This window comes from Prionailurus bengalensis, chromosome F2 (genome assembly GCF_016509475.1).
Source record: "Prionailurus bengalensis isolate Pbe53 chromosome F2, Fcat_Pben_1.1_paternal_pri, whole genome shotgun sequence".
Lineage (NCBI taxonomy): Eukaryota > Metazoa > Chordata > Mammalia > Carnivora > Felidae > Prionailurus > Prionailurus bengalensis.
Genome location: NC_057353.1, coordinates 34,717,118 through 34,744,418, shown reverse-complemented (window position 1 = coordinate 34,744,418; position 27,301 = coordinate 34,717,118). Strand labels below are relative to the sequence as shown.

Below are 27,301 nucleotides of genomic sequence, written 5' to 3'. Positions count from 1 at the left end.
TGACAAAAGACAAACATCAGTTGTATTTCTGATTCCTTACTTTTTTTTCTTAACACCATTTACTCAATTTTATTGCAATATACCTAAAATATAGCAAGGAATACGTGATGCCATCAGCCATTAGTAAGCATGGCTTCAAAAGTTTCCCCCATTTCCTCATGAGACACACTTGGGTTATAAAGATGGTTACCCACCTGCTTAGGATGAGGTCCTATCATGCCATGTAAGGCCCTAACATGACCAGGACTTCACCCATGCAACTTCCAATGCAACCATATAACACTGGCCATCACTGGATAGGGTGAGCCAGTTATCTTCTGGACAATAAGGTCTCACGACAGTCTGCTTAGCCAATATGTTCCTTATTATCTAATGGGGGAAGGCACTAATAGGTTAATTAGTCCCTAAATGTGTTATTGAAAGTTGTTAAAAGTGATATGAAGAATTTATACATGTTATGAATAACAAGTATAGGATACTTATAAGAGTGTAAAAATAGGTGACCTATTTTGCTTGCCAGGAAAAGACAATGTCTCAGAGAGAGATTTAAACTGCCACACAAGATAAAAAAAAAGTTAAAAAAAAAAAAAGAATATTCCAGGAAGAAGGTACAAGAAATTTTCTTGCAGAAAAAATTTCTAAAGATGCCAAATTCTGCTCAAAAATATTTTGACCCTGGGGCAAAGGGTGTATCAGTCGGTTGTGTCTGACTCTTGAATTCGGCTCAGGTAATGATCTCACGGTTTCTTGAGTTCAAGTCCCACACTGGGCTCTGTGCTGCTAGCACGGAGCCTGCTTGGGATTTTCTCTCTCTCTCCCTCTCTCTCTGCCCCTCCCCCACTTGCACTATCTCTGTCTCTCTCAAAATAAATAAATAAACTTAAAAAAAAATATTCTGACCCTGTCAAATAGACATAGCCACTGTACAACAGATTAATATTCTCTGTTAATCTTTTCATACTTTTTTGATATCACTACATCTAATTATTTCTGAATTAATTTTTACTCAAAGCAAATGATAGGGATACATGAAATTATCCACAGAATTGATGGTTACCATAACTAGCAAGTAATTAGGCAATTCTAGTTATTTCTCTGCTATTGACTTTTTAAGGTTTTTGGCATTGTTCCTATTGATTATTAAATTAAAAAATACATAATATATTGTAAGTTTAAAAGTAACAGTAAAATGAATGTTAATGTACCTACCCAGATCTTTTTTTTTTCAACGTTTATTTATTTTTGGGACAGAGAGAGACAGAGCATGAATGGGGGAGGGGCAGAGAGAGAGGGAGACACAGAATCGGAAACAGGCTCCAGGCTCTGAGCCATCAGCCCAGAGCCTGACATGGGGCTCGAACTCACGGACCGCGAGATCGTGACCTGGCTGAAGTCGGACGCTTAACCGACTGCGCCACCCAGGCGCCCCTACCCAGATCTTTAAGGTACCCATGGCACTGTACAATTACTCTTCCATGGACAGATACATAGCACTCACTCCAGAGATAACCACTACACTGAAGTTTGTTCCTATTATTCCCTTGGTTTTCATTATACAGATTAATCAAAAATATATGCATCCCTTTAAAAACCCAATTTTTGTTTTGCATATTTAGTTTTGCACTTGATAGAAATGAAGTGATTCTTATGAATTCCATAACTTGTTTTTTAGTTGTTGTTCATTGTGTTTATGAGATTTAATGACTATAGTTCATTCATTTTACTGCTGTATAAGATTTCATTATATTTATATACCACAAAGGGGATTTTCTTAGTCTGTGGGCAATTGAGATTTTTGTTTCCAGGTTTGTTTTGTTTTTTATCTGTTTGTTTGCTATATACAAACTTGGCTACTATGACTATCTCGTACATCCAGAACTTCTCCAAGAATTAAAATTAGTATATGCACAACATTATATTAATAATGCCACATTGTTTTCTAAACTGGCTATAACAATAGCCAAGGCATAAGTTTCGGTTGCTCTATATTCTTACTGCTACCATATTATTAAATTTTTGACTTTGTGAAATTAATTGAAAAATATTGATCACTTTTCATGTATTTATGGAGTTATACTGACTATAGGAAATCACTAAGTTATTTAATTCCTCAGCAAACTACAAAGAGAAAAAAATTTAAAAATCACAATACCATTAAGATATTATTTGCCTCTTTCTTGCTGTGTTGAAATCTAATCATGAAAATAATGATGGGTAAAACTACTTGCAACCAAGAATGATTCAAAATAATGGGACGAAACTGTACCAGCAGTCACTGAATTCTTCACTGCCACATACTTATAATTTTTTAAAAAGCAAAAAGCCAAAAAAAAATTAATTTTATTCTCAACCATCTGACTCTGAGTACACTGCTTTGTGATATTCTGTGTGACAAAAGGAAAAGTATAGATAAAGCATTTTTGTAGCATCTCAAAGAGATTTTTATCTCAAGTAAAAGTGAATTATTATCTGAGTTGTAAGCACAACTATTCACTTATTTCACTGTACTCCATATTAACTTGAAAGAATAGCCAAAAGACAAACTATAATAAATGACTTGGATATTTGGATATAATTTGGATGTTTGGAATATATTTTCTCAAAAATCAGTGAAGTGCAGTTGTCACTTCAAATAAACAGTGTTTGCTGCTTATAATAAAAGTTAAGCTTTCAAGTAAAAATTTGATTTTTGTAAAATCTGTATCCACTTCTGTAAACTTGAGAGCTTCCTAACATGTAAGGCTTTTCTGATGATCAGTGATGATATAAAACTTGTGATCTTGGGGCACTTGGGTGGCTCAGTCAGTTGAGCATCTTATTGATTTCGGCTCAGGTCATGATCCTAGGGTCACAGGACTGAGCCCTGTGCCGGGCTCCACACTGAGTATGGAGCCTGCTTGGGATACTCTCTCTCTCTGTCTGTCTCTCTCCATCTCTCTCTCTCTCCCTCTGCCCCTCTCCCCCAGCTTGTGCTTTCTCTCTCTCTCTCTCTAAGGTAAAAAAAAATTATAAATTAAAAAAACTGTGATCTTTATACATTACATAAGAAAACATGTTAACATTTGCAAGATCTATATAACCTAGTGAACCATTTTCCAAAGGACCAATGTATATTACACAATCATGCATTAGTAAAAGAATTATTCATAGTGTAAAATAATAGTTTTTATTGATGTCATTGTTTTTAAATTGGCCATATTAAAGATTTTTTTAAAAAGCCCCAGTAAATTCAGGTGATAGGGATTAGCACCACTAACAAGCAAAATAAAATAAAATTTAGTGCACATTATCTCATTCAATCCTCCAACATGACTATAGAGTATGTATCACTGTCTCAATTATAGATAAAGAGACTAAGATTCAAAATTTTAGATAATCTTAAAGTAATACAATTACCAAATTGCAGAACTGAAATTCAAACCCAGATCTGACTAGTCCAGAGGCCATCACAACACATTGCCATCTATGTATTCTTGTATTCTAGCTCTCGCAAACTTTTTAAAATTAGTCCCCCAAATCTTTCTGTATCCCCCTCCCCCACTTTTTTGTAAATCCATATAAATTTTACTAGGTAGTGGTTAGAGTCAGAGTAATATATATATAATATATGTATCCAATATATATATACATATATATATATGTATATATATACATATATATATACATATATATATAATATATATAATATGTATGTATATATATATAAAATACATAAAATATATATAGGAACTTTCTTAAGATGTTTGCTATAGGTCTCTTCAATCCTTTTTTTAGACTCTGAAGTCAGCCTGACTCATAAAAATACAAATAAATACAACCACTTTAAGTTTATTTACTGCATTAACTCCATTTGTTAAGCTTAGCTTACTTATCACTGGTGCCAAACCAGGAAAAACCAGGAAATAATTATGGGTGAATTCCAGCCCCAGGATGTACATTTGTAAGTTGCAAGCTTTGTCTTATATTGAGCAAGAGTGCTGACTTTGTCCCACACATTGCCAACATATCCAAAGTTAAAATTGAGGATTCAAAGGCAAATTCTTTTATATACTCTTGACAGCAAATATTGTAATCCTGTCATCTCTTATTATATAAGAAGAATATTTTAAGGTTAGAGAGGTAAGCAATATTTCCCTGGTTTCTATTAGATAAATGTCTATGCCAAACACAGAGTCTCCTCTTTTCATTCTCAAAAAGCAATAGAAAATCCACAGTTAAACGTGAACAGTTGATTGGACTTAACCTGTATTCTATGCTATAAAGCAGCAATACATTTTCCATTAATATATGACAAGCTATATGAAAATGCAAGAAAGTCAAATTATTTCAAAAGGATTATTTACCTACTGAATATTAACTGATATTAAAGATGCCCAAATTTAAAAAGTTGGGATATCTAAAGACAACCTTGACTATAACAATATATTAACATATATTTATAAAATATATGCTATAAAATAACATGTATTTACTGATCCTTAATTTTCCTCAGCATTCTTTTCTTTTTAAAAATTTTTTTTCAATTTTTACTTATTTTTGAGAGACAGAGCAGAGCAGGGGAAGAGGCAGAAAGAGAGGGAGACCCAGAATCCGAAGCAGTCTCCAGGCTCTGAGCAGTCAGCACAGAGCCCAACATGGGGCTCAAACCCACGAACTGTGAGATCATGACCTGAACTAAAGTCGGATGCTTAACCGACTGAGCCATCCAGGTGTCCCCTCAGCATTCTTAAATTAGCTTTGTTTAGCTCTTACACACTCATCTTAATGGCTTTTATCTAGTTTCTTTTCCATCCCCATTTCCATATTCTATAGACAACCTTGCTTTAGTACCAAAGCTCTCTACCTGACCTTTGTATTGGAATTGATGATTACTGACTATTGAGAAACAATAATAAAACATCATTTAGCTATATTGTCACTTAAGCTGGACTTAATTTATTAAAGAAAATAATTAAATTCAGAGAAAATGTAGCTTGTAAATTTTAGACTTTCTCTTCCTGATTTCATAGTTATGTCCTTGAAGAGATCTTAGCCTCATTGGGTAATTTAAGTAATGAATGAAGCATCTCGTTTTGGAGAATGGAAGGGCCAATTTGGAGACAGGGAAGCAAATTTCTTGCCACCAATAGTACACAATATGGAAGAAGCTCCAAACTTTCAACTATAGGCTTTTAAACCTAGAACTGATTCCCTTTGAATCAAAGACGACTTTTTCCCCTTACAGAAATGGAATCTATAAGAAAATTTATAATACTCCTCCAGCGGAACTCATAATTGCACCATGTTCACTACCTATCTCTTAACTGATGGTATCACATTTTTCCATTATCAGGGTAGGGTGTTGGTCAGGAATTCAATGCAATTAAAATTCTGCCCACTGGGATCTACTGGCCTATTAAAATCTAGATAAGGTTCCACACAAATCCATGGAAGTACAAACCTCTCCTTAAGATTTCAACATTTATCCAGATGACATTCTGATGTTATCTGTGCCACTGTGTTTCTTCCTTAAATACTCTACTCCATGTCTTGTTTATCCAGAAATAAAACCAACTTTGCCTATATTTCCTCAACCAAACTAAACTAAACTAAACCAAATATTTAGCGCATTTTAAGTGCAATAGAGTTCATCAGATACTGGGGTTATCCTAAAGAGATGCTGTATCACATATAGCCCAACATACTTGAAATACATTAATAAGAGTTTTCTTTTCTTAAATGTCCTCAACCCCATGCCTAGGACAAATGGTTTCTCCTCACTCAGTGCACATTTCTCCAATTATTTCCTGGCTCCTCCTGCTTCTTGTCTGCCTCTTGTTTTCTCTGCCTTTCCTCACCCCTGGATAGCTCCACAACTCCAAGTTAGAATAGTTTACTCAAGTCAGAACAGTTCAACACCTATTCCTGGACAATTCCAACCAAAACCATAGGAAGAAAGTATGACAAAAGGGCCTTCCTTTTAGAATAGTCTACCATTCCTCAGTGGTAGTTGTAAACATGGAATGGCATTTTGTTTCCAACTGAAGACTTGAAACTTTCTTATAACAGTTCACTCTAACACAGGGAAATCCTATGCACTTAGGCAATTTCTACAAATTGCCACCATTTTGCTACAGTAATGCCCCAGGCCATCCAGGGTTTCATTTTTATGTCATAGCAAATGATTTAATTTGGGCCACAAAAGACATCAGACCATGGCTGAGGCAACTAGTTAGATTTCTATAAATTTCCCTTCCCTTTCCTTCCGAAAATTCTCTCAAAGGTCCAAATATTGCTTTCATAAACTAGCATGACAGTCCTGCACTTTGTCCTTCCCTTTCTCCCTTGTTCCTTTTTTCCTTTTCCTTTCTTCCTCTCTTCCTCCCTTCCTTCTTTCCTTTTTCTTTTCTTTCTGTCCTTTTCTTTCTTTTCCTTTTCTTCCTTCCTTCCTTCCTTCCACCTTTCTTTCTTTCTTTCTCTCCTCTTTCTTTTCTTTTCTTTCTGTCTTTTTCTTTCTTTCTCTCCTCTTTATTTTCTTTCTTTCTTCTTTCTCTTTCTTTCTTTCCTTTCTTTCTTTCTCTCTTTCTTGCCCTCTTTTTCTTTCTTCTTCTCCTGCACTGCAAGCCATCACCACTCCCATGTTGACATATATGAAATAAATTATCTAAATATTTTGAAAAAAATTTTTCCCAAAACTTTCTAGTGGCAACTACTAAACTGGGCAATTACTGTATCAGCCAAAATAGCCTTACCAGCACTTGGATAATAATGGTGAAGACCATCACATGAATTTGGGGGGTTTTTTGGTTTTCTTTTGTTTTGTTTTGTTTTTGTCTCAAGGACTCTTTTCCTTCTTCTCCTAGCTAACTCTTACTTATCCTTGAACTTCAACATCCCTTCCTCAGGGATTCTTGCCTTGATCTTCTAGTACATCGTCTGCCATTAACACAAGCACTCTCAATGCAAACTGCCCACCCCCACACTTTGTCACCACTGACACTTATTACACTTTATTTATTACCTCTTAGTGCCTCTCAGAGCCATACCTTCTGAATATGAGATCCTGTGAGACTTGCACTTAACACGGTCAATACTCAGTACATATTATTTAAATGAATAAACAAATGATAAAGCATTATTATAAGGTTTCTTCCTAGATGATGTAAATTTTTGCACTTATTTTTAGGGAAAAATAGTAAAACAGAATTACTACAGTTCTGACTTAAAAAAAAAACACACAAGGAGCATCTCATTCAATAGACCTCAGAACTTCAGACAAAATAAGGGTTTTATAATCACGAAAAGGATAGTTTCCCTTGGTCTAACGTTAAATACATAGTTTTCAAATACCCTGTGGTTAATTACCCTGAGGCCAGATTCAAGCTAGCATGAAATAAGCACTACTTAGCTGTAGCTATAGCACATGGGTAATTTTCACAATGCTAGAGAATGAAATTGAGTCCAAATCTCGAAAGAACACAAGCTAAGAAAGTAATTTTGCAGAGATTTTTTTAAAGTCAGTCTATCAGAATCCATTTGCTCTAGGTTTTTAGTTGCTTCAACTCCAAATATTCATCTTTATTTTCCAGCATTTTCTGCACTTACACTTTTAGAGAGAATTTGTAATCCATCAAGGTACAATGTGTACTATACCTAATAATTATTTTAAAATGTGTTTCGGAAAAAAATATATATATTGCAGAGAAGTTCCACATCATTTTAACCCAGATCAAAGGTACATGTTACTGCTGCTTTTAGATGTAGAAGTAAAACTTTAAGCTTCAATTCAAGCAGCTGAAATGTCCTAGTCTCTTTAGAATCTGAAGTCCAAACTGAAGCCTCAAATCTTTGCACAAAACATGCTTTGACAGCTTTTGGAGAAATAGGTAATTTGGCCAACTGAGCATACTGACTTCTGGAACCATGAGAAATATCCCAGAAGACCCTTCCAGTCAGGATGCCTTTAGCACATTGAAGGATACTCTTAGTGAGACCCCAGGGCTGGTGGACAGGAAGCACAGTATAGCACATTGCCAACATCCTTTTACTCTTACCAGGTTTATTCAGTTTTAAGGTATATAACACAAGCTAAGTTAAGATGGTTTTAGCTAAACATTACCATTACCTGGTTATAAACCTGTTATAATCTGCTGTAAGTTATAAACCTAGAAACTCCTTCTAAACAGAGCAAGTTACTCCCTTCTCTTTATCCTTTTTTGATCCTATGCCTGATTAGAATTAAATCTTTTAGGATAATAGATACCTATTGGACTTCATTAAAATGTCCTGAGTAAAAATATATCAAGAGAGTCTAAAACGCCACACCCTGCATATTAAGTGCAACATGTGATTGATTGCTGCTAAATTTAATGAGACAAGTATATTATAGCCAAAGCCCATACACAACTTTGCAGTTTAACAATAAGCCCACAGACAAATGAATAAATGGTTAAAAATGCGGAGTAAAATGTCCCAATAGAAAAGCTGCAGTTTAGTCATTTTTATTCATTCTCTAAAAGAAAAAAAATCAAATTGCCTCTAGGCTTACTATCCAAAAAAGTAAGTCAAATGATTTATAAAAGTCAAATAAGAATACAAGCTTCCTTATAATACTTGAGTTCCTACTCTCCCCCCAAAAAGTTGCTTATTTAATAAATATATCTTCAACATAGATTTCCACAATTCTGTGGAAAAGTTTTCTCAATTACTATCATTTCCTTAAACCTTCTTTTCCTCCAGAAATGAACTGATATAAAGGCGTACTGATTAAAAGTCTGTCTTCTCCAAGAAATAACTGTTAAGGAGGATGTAGAGAAAAAAGAACCTTCATGCACTGTTGATGGGGACATAAATTGGTACAGCTGCTGTGAAAAACAGTATGGAGTTTCCTTGAAAAACTGAAAATAGAAATACCATACAATTCAGTAATTCCACTACTGGGTATTTACCCAAAGAAACAAAAACATTAATTCAAAAGATATATGCACCCCTAAGTTTATTGCAGCATTATTTATAACAACCAAGATACAGAAGCAACCCAAAGTGTCCATCTATCGAATGCATAAAGAAGATGTGGTATATATACAATGGAATGAATATTAGCCATAAAAAAAGAATGAGATCTTGCCATTTTCAACAACATGAACCACCCCAGAAGGCATTTTGTCAAGTGAAATAAATCAGACATAGAAAGACAAATATCATATGATTTCATTTATATATGGAATGTAAACAACAAAACAAATGAATAAACAAGCAAAAGAGACCCATAAACACAGAGAGCAAACTGGTGACTTCCAGAGGGGATGTGGGTGGGAGGTGGGCAAAATGGGTGAAGGAGAATGGGACATACAGGCTTCCAGTTAGGGAATGAATAAGGGATGGGGATGAAAGGTATAGCATAGGGAATGTGGTCAATGGTACTGTAATAGCATTGTGTGATGACAGATGGTAGCTACACTTGTGGTGAGCATAGTAAAATGTACAGTTACTGAATATGTTGTCCATCTAAAACTATTATAACATTGTGCATCAACTATACTTCAATTAAAAAATAATTTAAGTCTGTCATTTCTTGTTTAAAAGGGTGAATACTAAATTTGTTTAAACGAAGATGCAGCAATTTGTTACTGTTACTATTATATGTATTAATTTGTTACTGTTGCTGTTGTTGATTAACCTATTTGAAAAGTGGCAGAATTTCTTGACAGATGTTATACATCTATACAAAACATCCTCACTGCCTATATCTATAGTCCATGATAATAATAAAAGCTAGTACAATTTAAAAGTTCTTTCCACGCATAACTCTGAAATGAGCCATTAATGTGGGATATTAATATTATCTTCTTTACCGAGGTAAAAACAGAGCAATGTTCAGAGGCTATTCCCAAGTCATGCTGTTACACTTGGACAAAACAGAAACTCAGATCCAAGTTGTGTGAGTCAAAATTCAGTGCTTTTTTAAAAGAAATATTGCAGATTTGATATCTAATACCTGTCAATATGTCAAAAAATTACCTTCTCTCTAGTTGATTCATAAATAAAGTAAATTTAGACAACTGTCATAGTTCTGAGTCATCTTTGATCTATGTTCCAGCCAGGTCTTCCATTTATTTTCATTTATGGGGCACTGCTCCAGGTGGAGTTAATGGTTATATGAAGCATTTCTTCTACTCTCCTTGCACTTCAATATTTAGCAAATGCCCTGACAAAAGGAATTCTCACCAGATGTCCCAAACAAGGCTCATGTCATTCTTCAAAGCCTTGCTGTTGTATCTGTCACATGACATTTACATTAAGTGAATGACAGTGTTGAATATGGCAATGATAATGGGTAAATGTTATTCATGAATAATTTTAATAGTGTTGGTATTTAGTGTTTGCTAAGATTCATGTTTTCTCATCAATTATTTTCTGCCAAAAGCTTCTCTGAATTACCTGAGCTCTAGTCCCACCATCCAAGCTTATGTGGATTCATCACATTACCAAGGGCCAGTGTAAGCTAAGCTTAGAGATTCATAGTTTAATATATTTCATGAATGTAATTTTAATTCCATTTAAGGTATTTTTATTGCTACTTTAGAGGAGTTTCTTTCTGGCTTAAAATATAAATGTTTTGTAGTTTTTAATAGTCACATACTGCACAAATTACAAGTAAAAGCATGATTTTAATTTTACTATGAGACATATTGAATTACATCAAATACCTTTTCAACATTTCTTCTTGAACTACTAGTAGTATAAAATTGTAATAATAGATTTTCTAATGATGAACTTTCTTTAAGTTCATGAGATGAAACCAATATAACCATGATGTACACATCTAATACACTATTGCATTATTTCACTTGCTAATATTTCATTATGTATATTTCCCTACATGATAATAATTAAAATTAGTATTTCTTATTTATGTTACTTTTGTTAAAATTTTTTAGATGTTTATTTTTTTTTTTGAGAGAGAGAAAGTGCATGCATGTGAGCTGGGGAGGGGCAGAGACAGACAGGGAGAGAGAGAATTCCAAGCAGGCACTGTCTGCACTGTCAGCACAGAGCCCCATGTGGGGCTCTATTCCATGAACTGCGAGATCATGACCTGAGCCTAAGTCAAGTTTGGCATGCTCAACCAACCAAACCACACAGGGGCTTTTATTCTTGCTAAATTTTGATATCAGAGTTATGGATACAAGGCAAAATCACAAACTACTTTTTATTTTTTACACTATGGAAAAACTAAATTGCACAGAAATTTTAGCTTTTCTTGGACATTTGAAAGGAACTTCTAGTGATATCACTTGGGCTATGGGTTTTTAATTTTTGCTTTTGTTCTTTTTTGCTCCAAATTATACTTTTGAAGAGTACTTTTTACAATTTCTATTTATACCATATTATATTTTTAATTTCTATCTCCTTGAATAAATTTAGTAGCGCTTTTTTTAGAAATTAATCAATAACATCTAGATTATCAAATTAGCCTCAAGTTATATAACTTTATCGTAATTTATAATTTTCCTAGTTTTCTTTGTATCATTTATTGTATTATCTTTCACATTCCTAATAGCATTTTCTTTTATTATGTTTATTAGATAAGGCTAGTTGCTTATTCTTTTTAATGATAAAACTAAAGGAGCAACATATGCTTATTAGTCCCAATCATCATAGCATATAATTAAAATTCCTCCAAAGTCATTGTGTAAATTTACTCTTCCCTACCAAACTTTATTTTCTTGGCTGCTCCCTAGCATGGAGTGCTGGAAACAGATTAAATACTTTCATTATTTGAGCTCCATTTGTTTTTTAATGCATATGCACATCAACCTTGTTTCCAAAAGAAGACATCATTACCTTTTTTCCTCTTGTTTGAAGAGTTTAGGCAGTCTGGTTTTTTTCTTCAGGAATATTTTAGGATATTGCTTTATAAACATATTGTGAGCTGACAGGATACTGTAAGAACTCTGGCTTTAAAAATAAGAGAGACAAATTAAATTTTAAGTGTCATAAGATAATAGTTTCCAAGGAAAGATTTTTGATTCAATACATACAACTTAAGTCTATACTATTTAGCCTAAAAAAACAAATGACAAAAATATGAAACATAAACATTCTGTGCTTTAAAAAGATCCACTATAAAAATTGTTCATAGTGTGCCTCAGTAAGAAATATTTTATGAATATTAGATTTATGGGAATGTCAATGTCAAAAATTTAATTTTTAAGTTCAGCCTTCTTAAAAGTTTTATTTCTGTAATTGATTAAAGCCCTTACATAAAATATGCCACATAATTAAAATTCCTCCCAAATAATTCACATAGAGGTCACATATACATCACCAAAAAGTATATTTATCTGAATCTTTGCAATGATTTATGAAAATCTCATGTACTGTTTTTAGAACTGGAATGAAGATATGTTAGAGCAAAAGATCAGCATTTCCCAATCCACACGATCAGTAGAATCATCTGGGATGCTTTTTAGAAGTACGGTTTTCTATCCTATCTTTCTGAAGAAAGATCTCCAAGTCTAGAGGTCTTCATGGGCCTATTTTAAATATCCTTCTCCAGGGGATTCCTATTTGTAGCCAGATTTCAACCCACTGCAAATATAAAAATGCCAATAATCCACAGGATATAGTAAATTATCATTCAGTGTCAGGTAATGACATTTGTTTCTGGAAAATCTGCTTCATTCAATTTTCAATTGACAACCACCATGAAAAATTGATCAGTTTTTTTAAATGCTAAGCATTCATCTTGACAGCTTATTTCAATAATTATCAAAAATGCTCATACTTAAAACGAACACTGACAAACATCTTTATCAATATTTGCCTCATGGCAATGAATATAAAAATACTTGAGAAATCTTTTATTTCATTGTCAGTGTAAATAATAGCAACACATTATAAAATATTTATAACAGCTTTTTTTCTCCTGGCCAAAGTTTCCTAAAATGCCATATTAATTCTTTACACAAAACAAATACTACATACTTTAAGAATGTTATGTAAGTTAATTTAACTTAATTAACTCAAATAGTGCAAAGTGAATTTCATTTAATATGACATTAAGCATTTTCATGCCTAATCTTACACTATAGAGATACATGAAGCAAGAATCTAATATGTTTTAAATCCAGTCACATATCATTAGAAGCTTCTCCAAGATCTTTTTTTCCCCCAATTTAGAATTCACATTCTACATTCATCTATTTTACACATCTACTTGTAAAACATTAGGTGCTTGTTATAGGCCAAACAATTGGGCTAAAATCTTCACACTATTTTTGTCTCATTACATATTTACACAACCTGATAAGGTTGCTATTCTTTATTGCCCATTCTACACATAAAGAAACTGCAAACTTAATTCATATAACTAGTAAGTGGAGGACACAGGGTACAAATGAAAACTATATTGACTTTAAAACCCATTGTCTTAACTTTTTGGATACACTGCTCCCTAAACAATAAAACATGTTAGTTAATACTAAGTGCCAGTCACTATTCTAGGCAGTTTACATGTAACGTATAATTTATCCTTACACAACTATATCAGCTGATATTCCTATCATCCTCATTTAGTAGATAAAGAAATTGAGGCCCATGAAGTACAAAATTATGGCCTCTTTCCTTTGTCTACACGGAGCCCATGCTATAAGACTTGGAACCTTACTCCAATCTGTGATCTGGACAGACCATCTTTGGAGTGGCTAAGAAGTTTACATCAAAATGCTAAGACCTTCACTCTTGTCATTTTCCACATCTATGACTGAACTGCCTGCTTCATCTAATCCTTGAGAATTTTCAAGGTGTGGTAGCTGATGTACATGGACCAGTGTTTATGATCTGTCTCCAAGTTAGTATCTTCAAGAAGTGAAAAATGTGGAAGGTTGAAATGGAAAAGACAAATGCTAGAACTAGACATGATATAATTTTCAAAATGAGGACCTAAGTGCTCTATGCTGCTATGATGTATACTCTACATCACAAAATGTAATCTGGCAGTATATGCCTATTCTGAGTCTCTTTTGAAATAAAAACATATAGTTCTCTGTGTTCAGTAGGTTGCATTATTGTCTAAAACTATGTGAAGTATGCAAATAAATGCCTCTAAATACGCATAAGAGAAGTAGATTAGGAGAAATGGTACAAATATAATTAGAAATCCAGGGATACAGAAATATTAAGAATTATGGCAGAGTTAAAAAGTAGACCATGGATCCAAATAACTATTTGACACTTGAAAACTGTCCACATAATTTCCTAAGCTATGAGTAAGCACTCTATGGACAAAATTCTCTACTTTATTGAAGCTCACCTGCAAGGAAACTCACCTGCAGAGAAACCCCAGTTTCCTCAGATGAAGGGGAAATACATACAAAACCTATAGATTTACACACCAGAACTCTAGAGCACTTTCAGGATGCTTACAATAGCCAAGTAGGTATTAAAAGGTGGGGTGTGTGCCAAACTGGAAATAATGCCCACAAAGAGAAAGCCACAACCTCTCTCTCTCTCTCTCTCTCTCTCTCTCTCATCTGTCATGTCTTAAGAGAAGTCTAAAATGGCCAGATCCTACAGGTTTTCATTTTTTAAAATTTTTACATAAACCAGAAATTTGAACTCTCATGTGAAATTTTTATTTTTAAATATTAGCAACTGCTGTAGATTGAATTGTGTTCCTCCCCCTCCCCCATATTCATATGTTGAAGCCCTATCTGCCAATGTGGCTGTAACTGGAGATAAAGCTATTAGGAGGTAATTAAAGTTATATGAGATCTTGAGGGCAGGGACCTAATCTGTTAGGACTGGTGGTCTTGTAAGAAGGGGAAGAGAGAAAGATCTCTCTCTCCACATGCACACACCAAGTAAAGGCCATAAGAGGACACAACAAAAAGGCAGCTATCTGCACGCTAGGAAGACAGCTCTAGTCAGAAATGAAACAACTGGCACCTTGATCTTGGACTTCCCGTCTTCTAGATCTGTGAGAAATAAATTTCTGTTATTTAAGACAACCTACGGTATTATGTCAGCCTGAGCAGAATAAGACTGTAACATACTTTAGAAAAATTTTAAATTACTGTGTGAATCAATCAAAATAATATTTTAGTTCTACATGAATTACACTATCCCAGGCCAGGGGACAGGGGTACCAGTTAATGGCCTTGGCAGGGTTCCCTAACTGCATGACAAGTACTTTTTGCCTCCTCTACTAGACTGTGCCTACAATAAGAAATAAAAGAACCCTATGGGGCACCTGGGTGGCTCAGTTGGTTGAGCATCTGACTTCAGCTCAGGGCATGATCTCGTGGTCCGTGAGTTCGAGCCCCACGTCAGGCCCTGCACTGACAGCTCAGAGCCTGGAGCCTGCTTCAGATTCTGTGTTTCCCTCTTTCTCTGTCCCTCCCCTGCTCATGCTCTGTCTCTCTCACTCTCAAAAAATGAATAAATGTTAAAAAAAAAAGAAAAGAAATAAAAGAACCCTAGTCTTGGGATCAAAATGACCTTTGTTTGTGTACTAAATTTTCTAGTTTATATCAAGTAAAAAGTATTAAGGTATTGAAAGTATTAAAGTCATTTAAGCTTTATATGCTTTACTTGCTTATGTACTGAATGATATATACATGTCTAAATAATAATAATTCAATGTTTAATATTCAATTATTTTATATCTATCTTAAAAACTTCCCTATGCTACAACAAACCATGTCCCTTTCTTCCTGGGTACAGGGCTAACCTACATTTCCCAACTTCTTTTGCACTTAGATACAGTCACATGGCTAAGTTCTAGCCAAAGGAACATGGAAGAGAGGGTGGGAGTGATGTGCACCATTTCCCGACCAGGCCCATCGAAATCTGCCCCCAATCTCACCAAAAAACCCTTCTATAAAAGATTCTCTATGTCTTTTTCCTTTCCAGCTTGAAGCAAATTAGCAGGTTAAACTTGAAAACCACAAAGATGAAAGAACAAAAGTTTGAAAGAGGCCTGAGTTCCTAAACCAGAACAGCCTACCAATCAAATATAACCCTATAGGGCTTGATGTGAGAAAGAAAGAAATTTCTGTTGTGTTATACCACTGAGATTTAGGGTTTGTCTATAATGGCTAGATTTCCCTAACTAGTTATATCTTCTGTATCCCATTCAGTTTTGTTTACAAGTCTGGGAACATAATATACTTTTCATAAAATACTTATTGATTAATTATATTTATGTGGCTTCCCTAAGGCAGTTTACATTTTTTATTTTAAATTAGTTAAAACGAGCCATAAAGGTTGGATCTATTCAACCACTTATAGATTTTTTTTGTCTTATAAGTATTGTAGCATCTATTCATTTATGTGATGAAAATTGAAAAAATGTGAATGTTATTCTTGCAAACTAGAAGAAAGCAGAGGTACAATTTGATAATAATTAAGTTCCTTTTATATATATACATAAAAATATAGATATAATATACTATTATACATTATATATAATGTATATATTTATTTTATTATATGTTACCTTGTATATAATGGCTTTTATTATTTTATTACAAAATTAAAGAAAGAAGAAAAATGCTACATAATAATGCCAATGTATTTAAAATGCCCTGGCTACTAAATGAAAAGATCAATCAATCAGCAGTCTTTAGATAATGCCACTATAAAGTGTCATGCAGTTCAGTTTTCTCCAGACTTAATTTTAAATATTTTGGAAATGTAGTCTCTAGTTATGAATTCATTTGATCATCTTTCTTATCTATGGATAAAGCTCATTACGAGTGACTCCATGGCGTCAAAATTATTTGATTAGTTTTTCAAAGGAGTTCCACATGCCACTATAATTGATTAGCAGATATATTAATCATAAAGATCAACCCCTTTTTATTTTAATAAAGTTCCTAAAGAAAAATTAAAAGATCTATTTTGACAAATCCAACTGCAAAGATATGACTTGAAGACTGAACTTAACCTTTTACAGGGATATTGATCTGTCAAAAAATTTTACTTACCCTATTTTCAGAACAAATATCTGATTAGCATGTAACCTGATGTTGTGGTTTATCTTTTACAAACTATTTCATCTTCTCATTTATTTATTTCTAGAAAAGAACTACCTATCTTTAGGATTACTGTAGTAGTTAGAAAAAATAAATGCAAAACCATGGCCCATTTTTTATAATGTATTAGCCATGTAAAAACAATAACTGTTAATATAAATCTAAGTACAGAATATATAGCATATAGTAACACATTTTTTATTTTATTAAAAATATAGATATATAAACTCCATTTTCAGTGAAAAATGAACAAGAATTTGAGTCAACTTTAAATCCTTCTTTAGCAAATACATATGAAGTTCTCAAGTTAATGTCAAAACTAAAATTGTCTAGCCATGAGAGAGACTTCTTTATTGAAAAGGACTTAGCCAATGAGTCTGAATCTTTTACATCATTGGAAGAGAACTATTAAAGAGAAAATATCTGGCATTCATCTTATAGTGTAGAACATCACATCTTAGAAAGAAAAATCTTCAGTTACTACATCATGGCAGTCTTGATTCTCTGAAGAACTCTGTTGTTGCACATATCATGCACAAAGAATTTTCTGTTGCATTGTTGGTCTCACAAGAAGAAAATAATTGAGATATTGAGATCTCCAAAAACCATCACATTGCAAAAGAAAAAAAAAAAAGAAATTAAAGTGAGTTGAATAGGTACCTAAGATGTGAGCATGAAGCAGACAAAGGGGTAGGGTTGTGAGGAGGGCACTGAAAAGAGCACTGCTGAGAGAAAAATGTACCTTGACCCAGGAAAAAAGAGGGTAGCTCAGCTTGAGAAATTTGCTTTGGAGAAAGATTTTTGAGGGAGAATGAAGTAATCCCAGTTTTTTGGTATACTCTGGTTCTAAGAAGAGACAGTTATAAATTCTCCCTGGGGGAAATTATCCACAATTTAGGTCTTATGTTATTATATGTTAAGAATAAGCAAAACTTTCATAGAAATTTTATATGCAAAGACAAGTTACCATGAAGGGAGCATTAGATTTATACTGTTAAACACTATAATCCTGGTATGTTAGATATAGAATATAGAACAATATAAAATATTTGTAGAAATAAAGGTAGAATAACAATCATGATCCATAACAAAAGATTATCACGAATGACCAGGCAAATTTGAAAAGAGAACTTGGTAGAACTTCTCAAAATTAAAATTATAATCATTAAAATGAAGAACTCAATGAATATGTTAAAGATCAAACTAGAGAGAGTTGAATAAGAAATTAAATTTGAAGACATATTTGTAGAAATTCCCAAACATTCAGGGAAATAATATTGGCAAAAAGAGTAGACAAAAAGATCAATGAAACACAATAGCAAGCCTCAAAATAGACCCACATGTATACAATCAAATGCTCTTTGACAAAGGAGCAAAGGCAGTTCAATACAGACAGGGTAATTCTTTTTCCTTTTCTTTTTTTAAGTTTATTTATTTATTTTAAGAGGGAGAGAGCATGCATGCAAGCAGGGGATGGGCAGAGAGAGAGGGAGAGAGAAAATCTCAAGCAGGTTCCACACTCAGCACAAAGCCAGACATGGGGCTTGATCTCACAAACCGCAAGATCATGATCTGAGCCAAAACCAAGAGTTGGATGCTTAACTGAGCCGCCCAGGTGCACCAAGGATATATACATTTTTTAATTATGCTGTAACTGGACATCTATCTGGAAAAAAAAAAGTGCAGGGGGACACAGACTTTACAGTCTTCACAAAATTAACCTAAAATGGATCACAGACCTAAACGTGAAATAAGTATAAAACTTGTAGAAAATAACATAGAAAAATAATCTAGGTGACCCTGGGTTTGGCAATTTAGCTTCTTAGATTGCACATCAAAAATATCATTCATGAAAAGAAAAATTAATAAGTTAAACTTTATTAGCATTTAAAACTTCTGCTTGCAAAAAGACACTATCATGTAAATGAAATGACAATACACACGCTGGGAGAAAATATTTGCAAAACACCTATTTGATAAAGGATTGGTATCCAAAATATAAAAATAACCCTTAAAAATCAACAATAAGAAAACAAAGAACCCTCTTAAAAATGGTACAAGATATGAACAGACACCTCACAAAGAAGAACATTAGCATATGAAAAGATTCTCCATATATGTCATCAGAAACATGCAAATTAAAATAACAAGATAATCACTACACACTTACTACAATGGCTAAAATTCAGAACACTGACAACACAAACTCCTGTCAAGGTTGTGAAGCAATAGGAGCTCTCATTCATTGCTATGGAAATACAGTGGTATAGACACTTTGGAAGACAGTTTGGTGGTTTCTTACAAAACTAACAATACTCATATAATGCAGCAACTGCACTCTTTGGTATTTACCCAGGTGAGTTGAAAACTTAACATTCACACACACACACACACACACACACACACACACACCTGTACATGAATATTTATAACAGCTTTATTCATAATTGCTAAAACTTGGAAGCAACCAAAACATTCTTCAACTGAATAGAGAAACAAACTGTATTACATCCATACAATGAATATTTTTCAATGTCAAAAGGAAATGAGCTATCATGTCATGAAAAAACAAGAAGGAACATTAAATGCATCAGTGAAGAGAAATAAATCAATTTGAAAAGGCTACACACTGTATTTTTCCAAGTATATGGCATTCTAGAAAGGGTAAAACTATGGAAATAATAAAAAGATCAGTGGTTACCATGGATTAGGGAAGGATGAAAGAATAGGTGAACACAAGGCATGTTTAGAGCAAAAAATACTCTGTATGATACTGTAATGATAATTACATGTCCTTAATTTTTTTTTTAATGTTTATTAATTCATTTTTTTATTTATTTTTTTTTTGCATTCTTTTTTTTTTTTTCTGAAATTTATTGACAAATTGGTTTCCATACAACACCCAGTGCTCATCCCAAAAGGTGCCCTCCTCAATACCCATCACCCACCCTCTCCTCCCTCCCACCCCCCATCAACCCTCAGTTTGTTCTCAGTTTTTAACAGTCTCTTATGCTTTGGCTCTCTCCCATTCTAACCTCTTTTTTTTTTTTTTCCTTCCCCTCCCCCATGGGTTCCTGTTAAGTTTCTCAGGATTACATGTCCTTAAAATCTGTCAAAGACCCTACCATGTACAACCCAGTGAACCTTATTGTAATTATGGACTTTAGTCCATAATGTACCAATATTTACTAATTAATTATAAGAAATATACCATACTTATTAAGCACGATGTTAATAATATGGGAAACTAGGAGAGAGAAGTAAAGGGCATTTGGAAACTCTACTTTCTACTCAATTTTTCTGTAAATATAAAACTCAAAAAATGAGATATATTGAAAATATATGAATGAAATAAATGAGAAATTTGTAGTACACAATGAGAAATTAAGATAAGAAGAAATTTGAGAGTGGAACTCCAATTGGAAATGTGGTAGACCTGGAGACAGGTAATAAGAGTGAGAGTTGAGGGGCGCCTGGGTGGCGCAGTCGGTTAACCGTCCGACTTCAGCCAGGTCACGATCTCGCGGTCCGTGAGTTCGAGCCCCGCGTCAGGCTCTGGGCTGATGGCTCGGAGCCTGGAGCCTGTTTCCCATTCTGTGTCTCCCTCTCTCTCTGCCTCTCCCCCGTTCATGCTCTGTCTCTCTCTGTCCCAAAAATAAATTAAAAACGTTGAAAAAAAAATTTAAAAAAAAAAGAGTGAGAGTTGAGTAGTACATAAGAGGTAAATAACAAGTATTAGTAATACAAAGGAACAGTAGAATCTAAGTATAACATATGGAGAAATAAAGAAACAAGTGAATAAAACATGCCTGCAAGATTTGCATGCTTTGATTACTGAGTAAATGATAGACATTCAGCAAATATGTTTTGAATGCAACTGCGTGCCATGACCAAAATAGTCAATAAAAATGCAATGGTGAGGGGCGCCTGGGTGGTGCAGTCGGTTAAGCGTCCGACTTCAGCCAGGTCACGATCTCGCGGTCCCTGAGTTCGAGCCCCGCATCAGGCTCAGGGCTGATGGCTCAGAGCCTGGAGCCTGTTTCCGATTCTGTGTCTCCCTCTCTCTCTGCCCCTCCCCCGTTCATGCTCTGCCTCTCTCTGTCCCAAAAATAAATAAACTTTGAAAAAAAAAATTTAAAAATTAAAAAAAAAAAATGCAGTGGTGAACCAAACTCCTAAGGTTGTTTCACTCTAGTAGTTTAGAGTCTAATTGTGATAATATTGATAAGGAATGGAGATGAGAAGCAGGTTTTCATAAGAATATGAATTTGTTTCTTAAATCAAGATGTGGGAAGAGGGGATGCCTCGGTGGCTCAGTTGGGGAAGCTTCTGACTTCAGCTCAGGTCATGATCTCACGGTTTGTGAGTTTGAGCCCTGCATTGGGCCTGCTCTGGCAGCTCAGAGCCTGGAGTCTGCTTTGGATTCTGTGTCTCCCTCTCTCTCTGCCCCTCCCCTGCTCACACTCTTTCTCTATCTCTCAAATAATAATAATAAAAGATAAAAGAAAATTTAAAAAAATCAAGATGTAGGGAAATTTGAGGGTTAATGACATCTTAGAGATTATAGCAACTTCTTTAACTTGAGGAAGTTTATCTAAGGAAACATTCTCTAGACCAGAGTTCCTTAAGTGGGTGAGAAATGGGAGACTAAGGGTATTATGGTTCCTGGACCCAATTCCAATGTATGTGTGAGTTCCTGGACCTAACTCCAATGCATGTGGGGGGTGGAAGGTGGTTTCCCGCACAATACCAAGCAACTTTGGGGACTCCAGCAGAGTGTCTGAGAATTCAACTTAGTACTAACAGTACCTGGAGACCTCAGATCCCATAAGTTAAGGGTTCAGTCCCACAACTGATCCCATCTCACTTCAGATGCCAATCACATGTAGAAGATCCCCAGGTTACCCACAATTCTGTCCAATTTGGCTACAATGGCAGGTTCCTGTGACTCTCTCTAAGTTCAGGTTTGGCTAATTTCCTATAGAAGCTTACAACAGGGTTAGGGGGACCAACTCCCCCCACCATCCAAATCTCTCTCACGCAGTTGAAAATCCACATAAAACTTTTGACTCCCCCAAAACTTAACTACTAATAGGCTACTGTTTACCAGAAGCCTTGCTGATAACAAAACTGTCAATCAATACATATTTTGTATGTTATATGTATTATAAACTGTCTTTTTACAATAAAATAAGCGAGAGAAAAGAAAGGAAATAATAAGGAAAATACATTTACAGTACTGTACTATATTTATCAGAAAAAAATGCACATAAGTAGAAGGAGCTAAGATGGCAGTGTAGTAAGAGTACCCTAGGCTTGCCTCCTCCCTTAAACACAGCTAGATAACTATCAAATCATTCTGAATATCCAAGAAATTGACTTGATAACTGACAGAACAAACTGCACAACTAGAGGGAGAGAAGAGGCCATACTGACAAAGGTAGGAAGTGGCAAGACATGGTTTCAGGAAGAAACAGATCATGGTACTGAGGAGAGGAGGGAGCCCTGGTCATAGAGAAAGGTAAGAGATAGTAAAGCACACAGGGATATGGACAAGGAGAACACTTTCCCAAAACCATTGGCTGGGAAAATGAGAGGAGCTGATTTTCATGAGTTTTTCCAACCAGCAAGGCTCAAAGAATGGAGTTTTAGAGGTAGGTGGGCTTGGCTGGGATAGAGACATGAGGACGCTGCCCTACTGCTGGAGAAAAAGCACCCAAAATAAGTACCTAACTTATAAGGGAAGACCCATAAGACTAGCTGCATAACTCTCCACAGAAACTTGGTAGGTCAGAAGGGGGAGGCATGATATATTCAATGTGTTGAATGGGAAAAATATACAGCCAAGAATATTCTATCCAGCAAGGCTATCACTCAGAATAGAAGGAGAGATAAAGAGTTTCCCAAACAAAAACTAAAGGAGATCATGACCACTAAACCAGCCCTGCAAGAAATATTAAAGGAGACTCTGAGTGGAAAGGAAAGACAAAAAGTGACAAACACTACAAAGAAACAGAAAATCTCCAGATACGATGACAAAACAAGTAATAAAATGTCACTAAATACATCTCTATCAATAATTACTCAATGTAAATGGACCAAATGCTCCAATCAAAAGACATAGGGTGTTAGAATGGATAAAAACCAAACAAACAAACAAGCAAAAAAGACCCATGTATGTGCTACAAGAGACTAATTTAGGCCTAAAGACACCTATAGATTCAAAGAGGGGATGAAGACAGATTTACCATGCAAATAGACATCCAAAGGAACCAGAGTAATACTTATATCAGACTAACTAGATTTGAAACCAAAGACTGTAACAAAAGATGAAGAATGGCAGTACATCATAATAAAGAATACTATCCAGCCAGATCTAACAATTGTAAATATCTTTGCCCCCCACATCGAAGCACCCAAATATATAAAACAATTTATGACAAGCATAAAGGAATTAGTTGATAATAATGCAATAGTCATTGGGAATTTAACGCCCCACTTACAGCAATGGATAGATCATCTAAGCAGAAAATCAACAAGGAAACACTGGACCAGATGGACTTAACAGATATATTCAGAAAATTTCATCCTAAAGCAGCACAGGGGACATTCTCCAGAATAAATCCCATACTAGGTCACATATCAACCCTCAACAAGTATAAAAAGATTGAGACCATACCATGTATCTTTTCAGACCACAATGCAATGAAACTTGAAATCAACCACAAGAAAAAATTTGGAAAAATCACAAATACATGGATGTTAAACAACATGATACTAAAGAATGGGTGACCCAGGAAATTAAAGAAGAAATTTAAAATACATGGTAACAAACAAAAATGAAAACACAAGTCCAAAACCTCTGTGATGCAGCAAAAGCAGCCAGAAGAGGGAAGTATATAGCAATACAGATCCACTTCAAGAAGCAAGAAAAATCTCAAATAAACAACCTAACATTACACCTAAAGGAGCTAGAAAAAGAACAATAAATGAAGCCTAAAGTCAGCAGAAAGGAAATAATAAAGATTAGAGCAGAAATCAATGATATAGGAACTAAACAAAAAACAACAAAAAGAAAACAGATCAATGAAACCAGATGCTGGTTCTTTGAAAAAATTAATAAAATTTATAAACCTCTACCCAGAAAGGACCCAAACAAGTAAAATCACAAATAAGAGAGGAGAAATAACAACCAATACTACAGAAATGCACACAATTATAACAAAATATGAAAAATTTCACAGAAGAACACAGGTAGAACAAAGTGGACAATCTGGAAGAAATGGATACATTCCTAGAAACATATACACTACCAAAACTGAAGCAAGAAGAAATAGAAAACTTGAACAGATCGATAAACAGAAAAGAAATTGAATCACAATAAAAAATCTCCCAACAAATAAAAGTCCAAGGCCAGATGGCTTCCCAGAAGAATTCTACCAAACATTTAATGAGTTAATACCTATTCTTCTCAAACTGTTCCAAGAAACAGAAATGTAAGGAAAACTTCCAAACTTATTCTATGCGGCCAGCATTGCCCTGATTCCAAAACCAAAGACTCCACTAAAAAAGGGAACTACAGGTCAATATCCTTGATGAATATGGATGCAAAACTTCTCAATTAAATACCAACAAATTGAATCCAACTGTCCATTAAAGAATCATTCATCATGATCAAGTGCAACTTATTCCTGGGCTGTAAGGGTGGTTCAATATTCATAAAACAATCAACATGATACATCACATTAATAAAATAAAGGTAAGAACCATATGATCCTCTCAATAGATGCATAAAAAGCATTTGACAAAGTACAACATCCATTCATGATAAAATATCCACAAAGTAGGGACAGAGAGAACATATGTCAATGTCATAAAAGCTATATGCAAAAAACCCACAGCCAATATCATCCTCAATGGGAAAAAACTGAGAGCTTTTCCTCTACAGTCAGAACAAGACAAAGATGTCCACTTTCACCATTGTTATTTAACATAGTACTGGAGGTCCTAGCCTCCGCAATCAGACAACAAAAAAGAATTAAAAGGTATCCATCCAAATCAGCAAGAAAGAACCCAAACTTTCACTATTTGCAAATGACGTGATACTCTATATGAAAACCCAAAAGACCCCACCAAAAAATTGCTAGAATTGATACATGAATTCAGAAAAGTCACAAGATACAAAATCAACATACATAAATCTATTGCATTTCTATACACTAATAACAAAGAAGCAGAAAGAGAAATAAAGGAATCAACTCCTTTTACAACTTCACCAAAACCCATAAGATACCTAGGAATAAATCTCACCAAAGAGGTAAAATGTCTGTACTCTAAAAACAATATAACACTGATGAAAGGAATTGAAGATAACACAAAAAAATGGAATAATATTCCATGTTCATGGAGTGGAACAACAAATATTGCTAAAATGTCTATACTATTGGAAGCAATACACACATTTAATGCAACCTGTATCAAAATACCAACAGCATTTTTCACAGAGCTAGAACTAACTATCCTAAAATGTTATGGAACCACAAAAGACCCTAAATGCCAAAGTAATCTTGAAAAAGGAAAGCAAAGCTGGAGGCATCACAATTCCACACTTCAAGTTATATTATGAAGCTGTAGTCATCAAAACAGTATGGTACTGGCACAAAAACAGACACATAAATCAATGGAACAGAATTGAAAACCAGAAATGGACCCACTATTATATGGTTAACTAATCTTTGACAAAGCAGGAAAGAATATCCAATGGGAAAAAGAATGTCTTTTCAACAAATGGTGTTGGGCAAACTGGACATCAACAGGCAAAATAATGCAATTGGACTATTTTCTTATAACATACACAAAAATAAATTCAAAATAGATGAAAGACCTAAATGTAAGATGGGAAACCAAAAAAATCCTAGGGGATAACACAGGTAGTAACCACTTTGACACCAGCCATAGCAACTTACTAGATACATCTCCTGAGGCAAGGGAAACAAAAGCAAGAATAAACTATTGGACCTTTATCAAGATAAAAAAACTGCACAATAAAGGAAATCATCAAATAAAGCTAAAAGAAAACTTTCAGAATGGGAGAATATATTTGCAAATGACATATCTGATAAAGGGTTAGTATCCAAAATATATAAATAACTTATAAAACTCAACACACAAAATATTAATAATCCAGTTAAAAATGGACAGAAGACATAAATAGACATTTTTCCAAAGAAGACATATAAATGGCTAACAGACACTTGAAAAAATGCTTAACATCATTCATCATCAAATGCAAATCAAAACTACAATGAATTATTACCTCACACCTGTCACAATGGCTAAAATGAACAACATAGGAAACAACAGGTGTTGGCAAGGATGCAAAGAAAGGGGAACACTCTACACTGTTGGTGGAAATGCAAACTAGTGCAGCCACTCTAAAAAGAGTATGGAGGTTCTCAAAGAGTTAAAAATAGAACTACCCTCCAATACAGCAATTACACTACTAGGTATTTACCCAAAGGATACAAACATCATGATTTGAAGGGGCACATGCACCCTGATGTTTATAGCAGCATTATCAACAATAGGCAAATTATGGAAAGAGCCCAAGAGTCCATCAACTGATGAATGGATAAAGAAGATGTGGTAAAAAAATATATATATAATGGAATATATATCCATCAAAAAGAATGAAATTTTGCCATTTGCAACAACATGGATGGAGCTAGAGTATTATGCTAAGTGAAATAAATCAGAGAAAGACAAAAGCTGTATGATCTCATTCAGATGAGTTTAAGAAACAAAACTGATGAACATAAGGGGGAAAAATGGAGAGAGGCAAACCAGGAAACAGACACAACTATAGAGAACAAATTGAGGGTTACTGGAGGGGAGGTGGTTGAAGGATGGGTTAAATAGTGATGGGTATTAAGGAGGGCATGTGTTATGATGAGCACTGGGTGTTGTATCTAAGTGATGAACCACTAAATTCTACATCTGAAACTAATATTACACTATATATGAACTAACTAGAATTTAAATAAAACTTGAAGAAAAACCACATAAGTTTTCCCATGCAGCTCAAACCTGTGTTGTTCAAGGATCAACTGTACTTATGTTTATTGGATTATTATAAAAGTCTGTTATAAAGGATTCAGATGAACATCCAGATGGAACAAATGCATTGGGCAAGATATATGGTAAGGGGTACAAGGCTTTCATACCTTCTCCAGGCACAGCATTTAATCAGCACCACCACATGTTAACCAACCCAGAAGCTC

At 34.4% G+C, this 27,301-nt stretch overlaps 1 protein-coding gene across 1 annotated transcript in view; it reads right to left on the bottom strand.

The window, feature by feature from the left end:
- The window catches only part of LOC122495982 (cyclic nucleotide-binding domain-containing protein 1-like), a 157,685-nt gene that overhangs the window by 104,806 nt on the left and 25,578 nt on the right, over positions 1-27,301 (bottom strand). Inside the window, exon 3 of the mRNA XM_043602184.1 lies at positions 11,827-11,940. Coding sequence (XP_043458119.1) covers positions 11,827-11,940 — 114 coding nt within the window. The remainder of the gene's footprint in view (positions 1-11,826; positions 11,941-27,301) is intronic.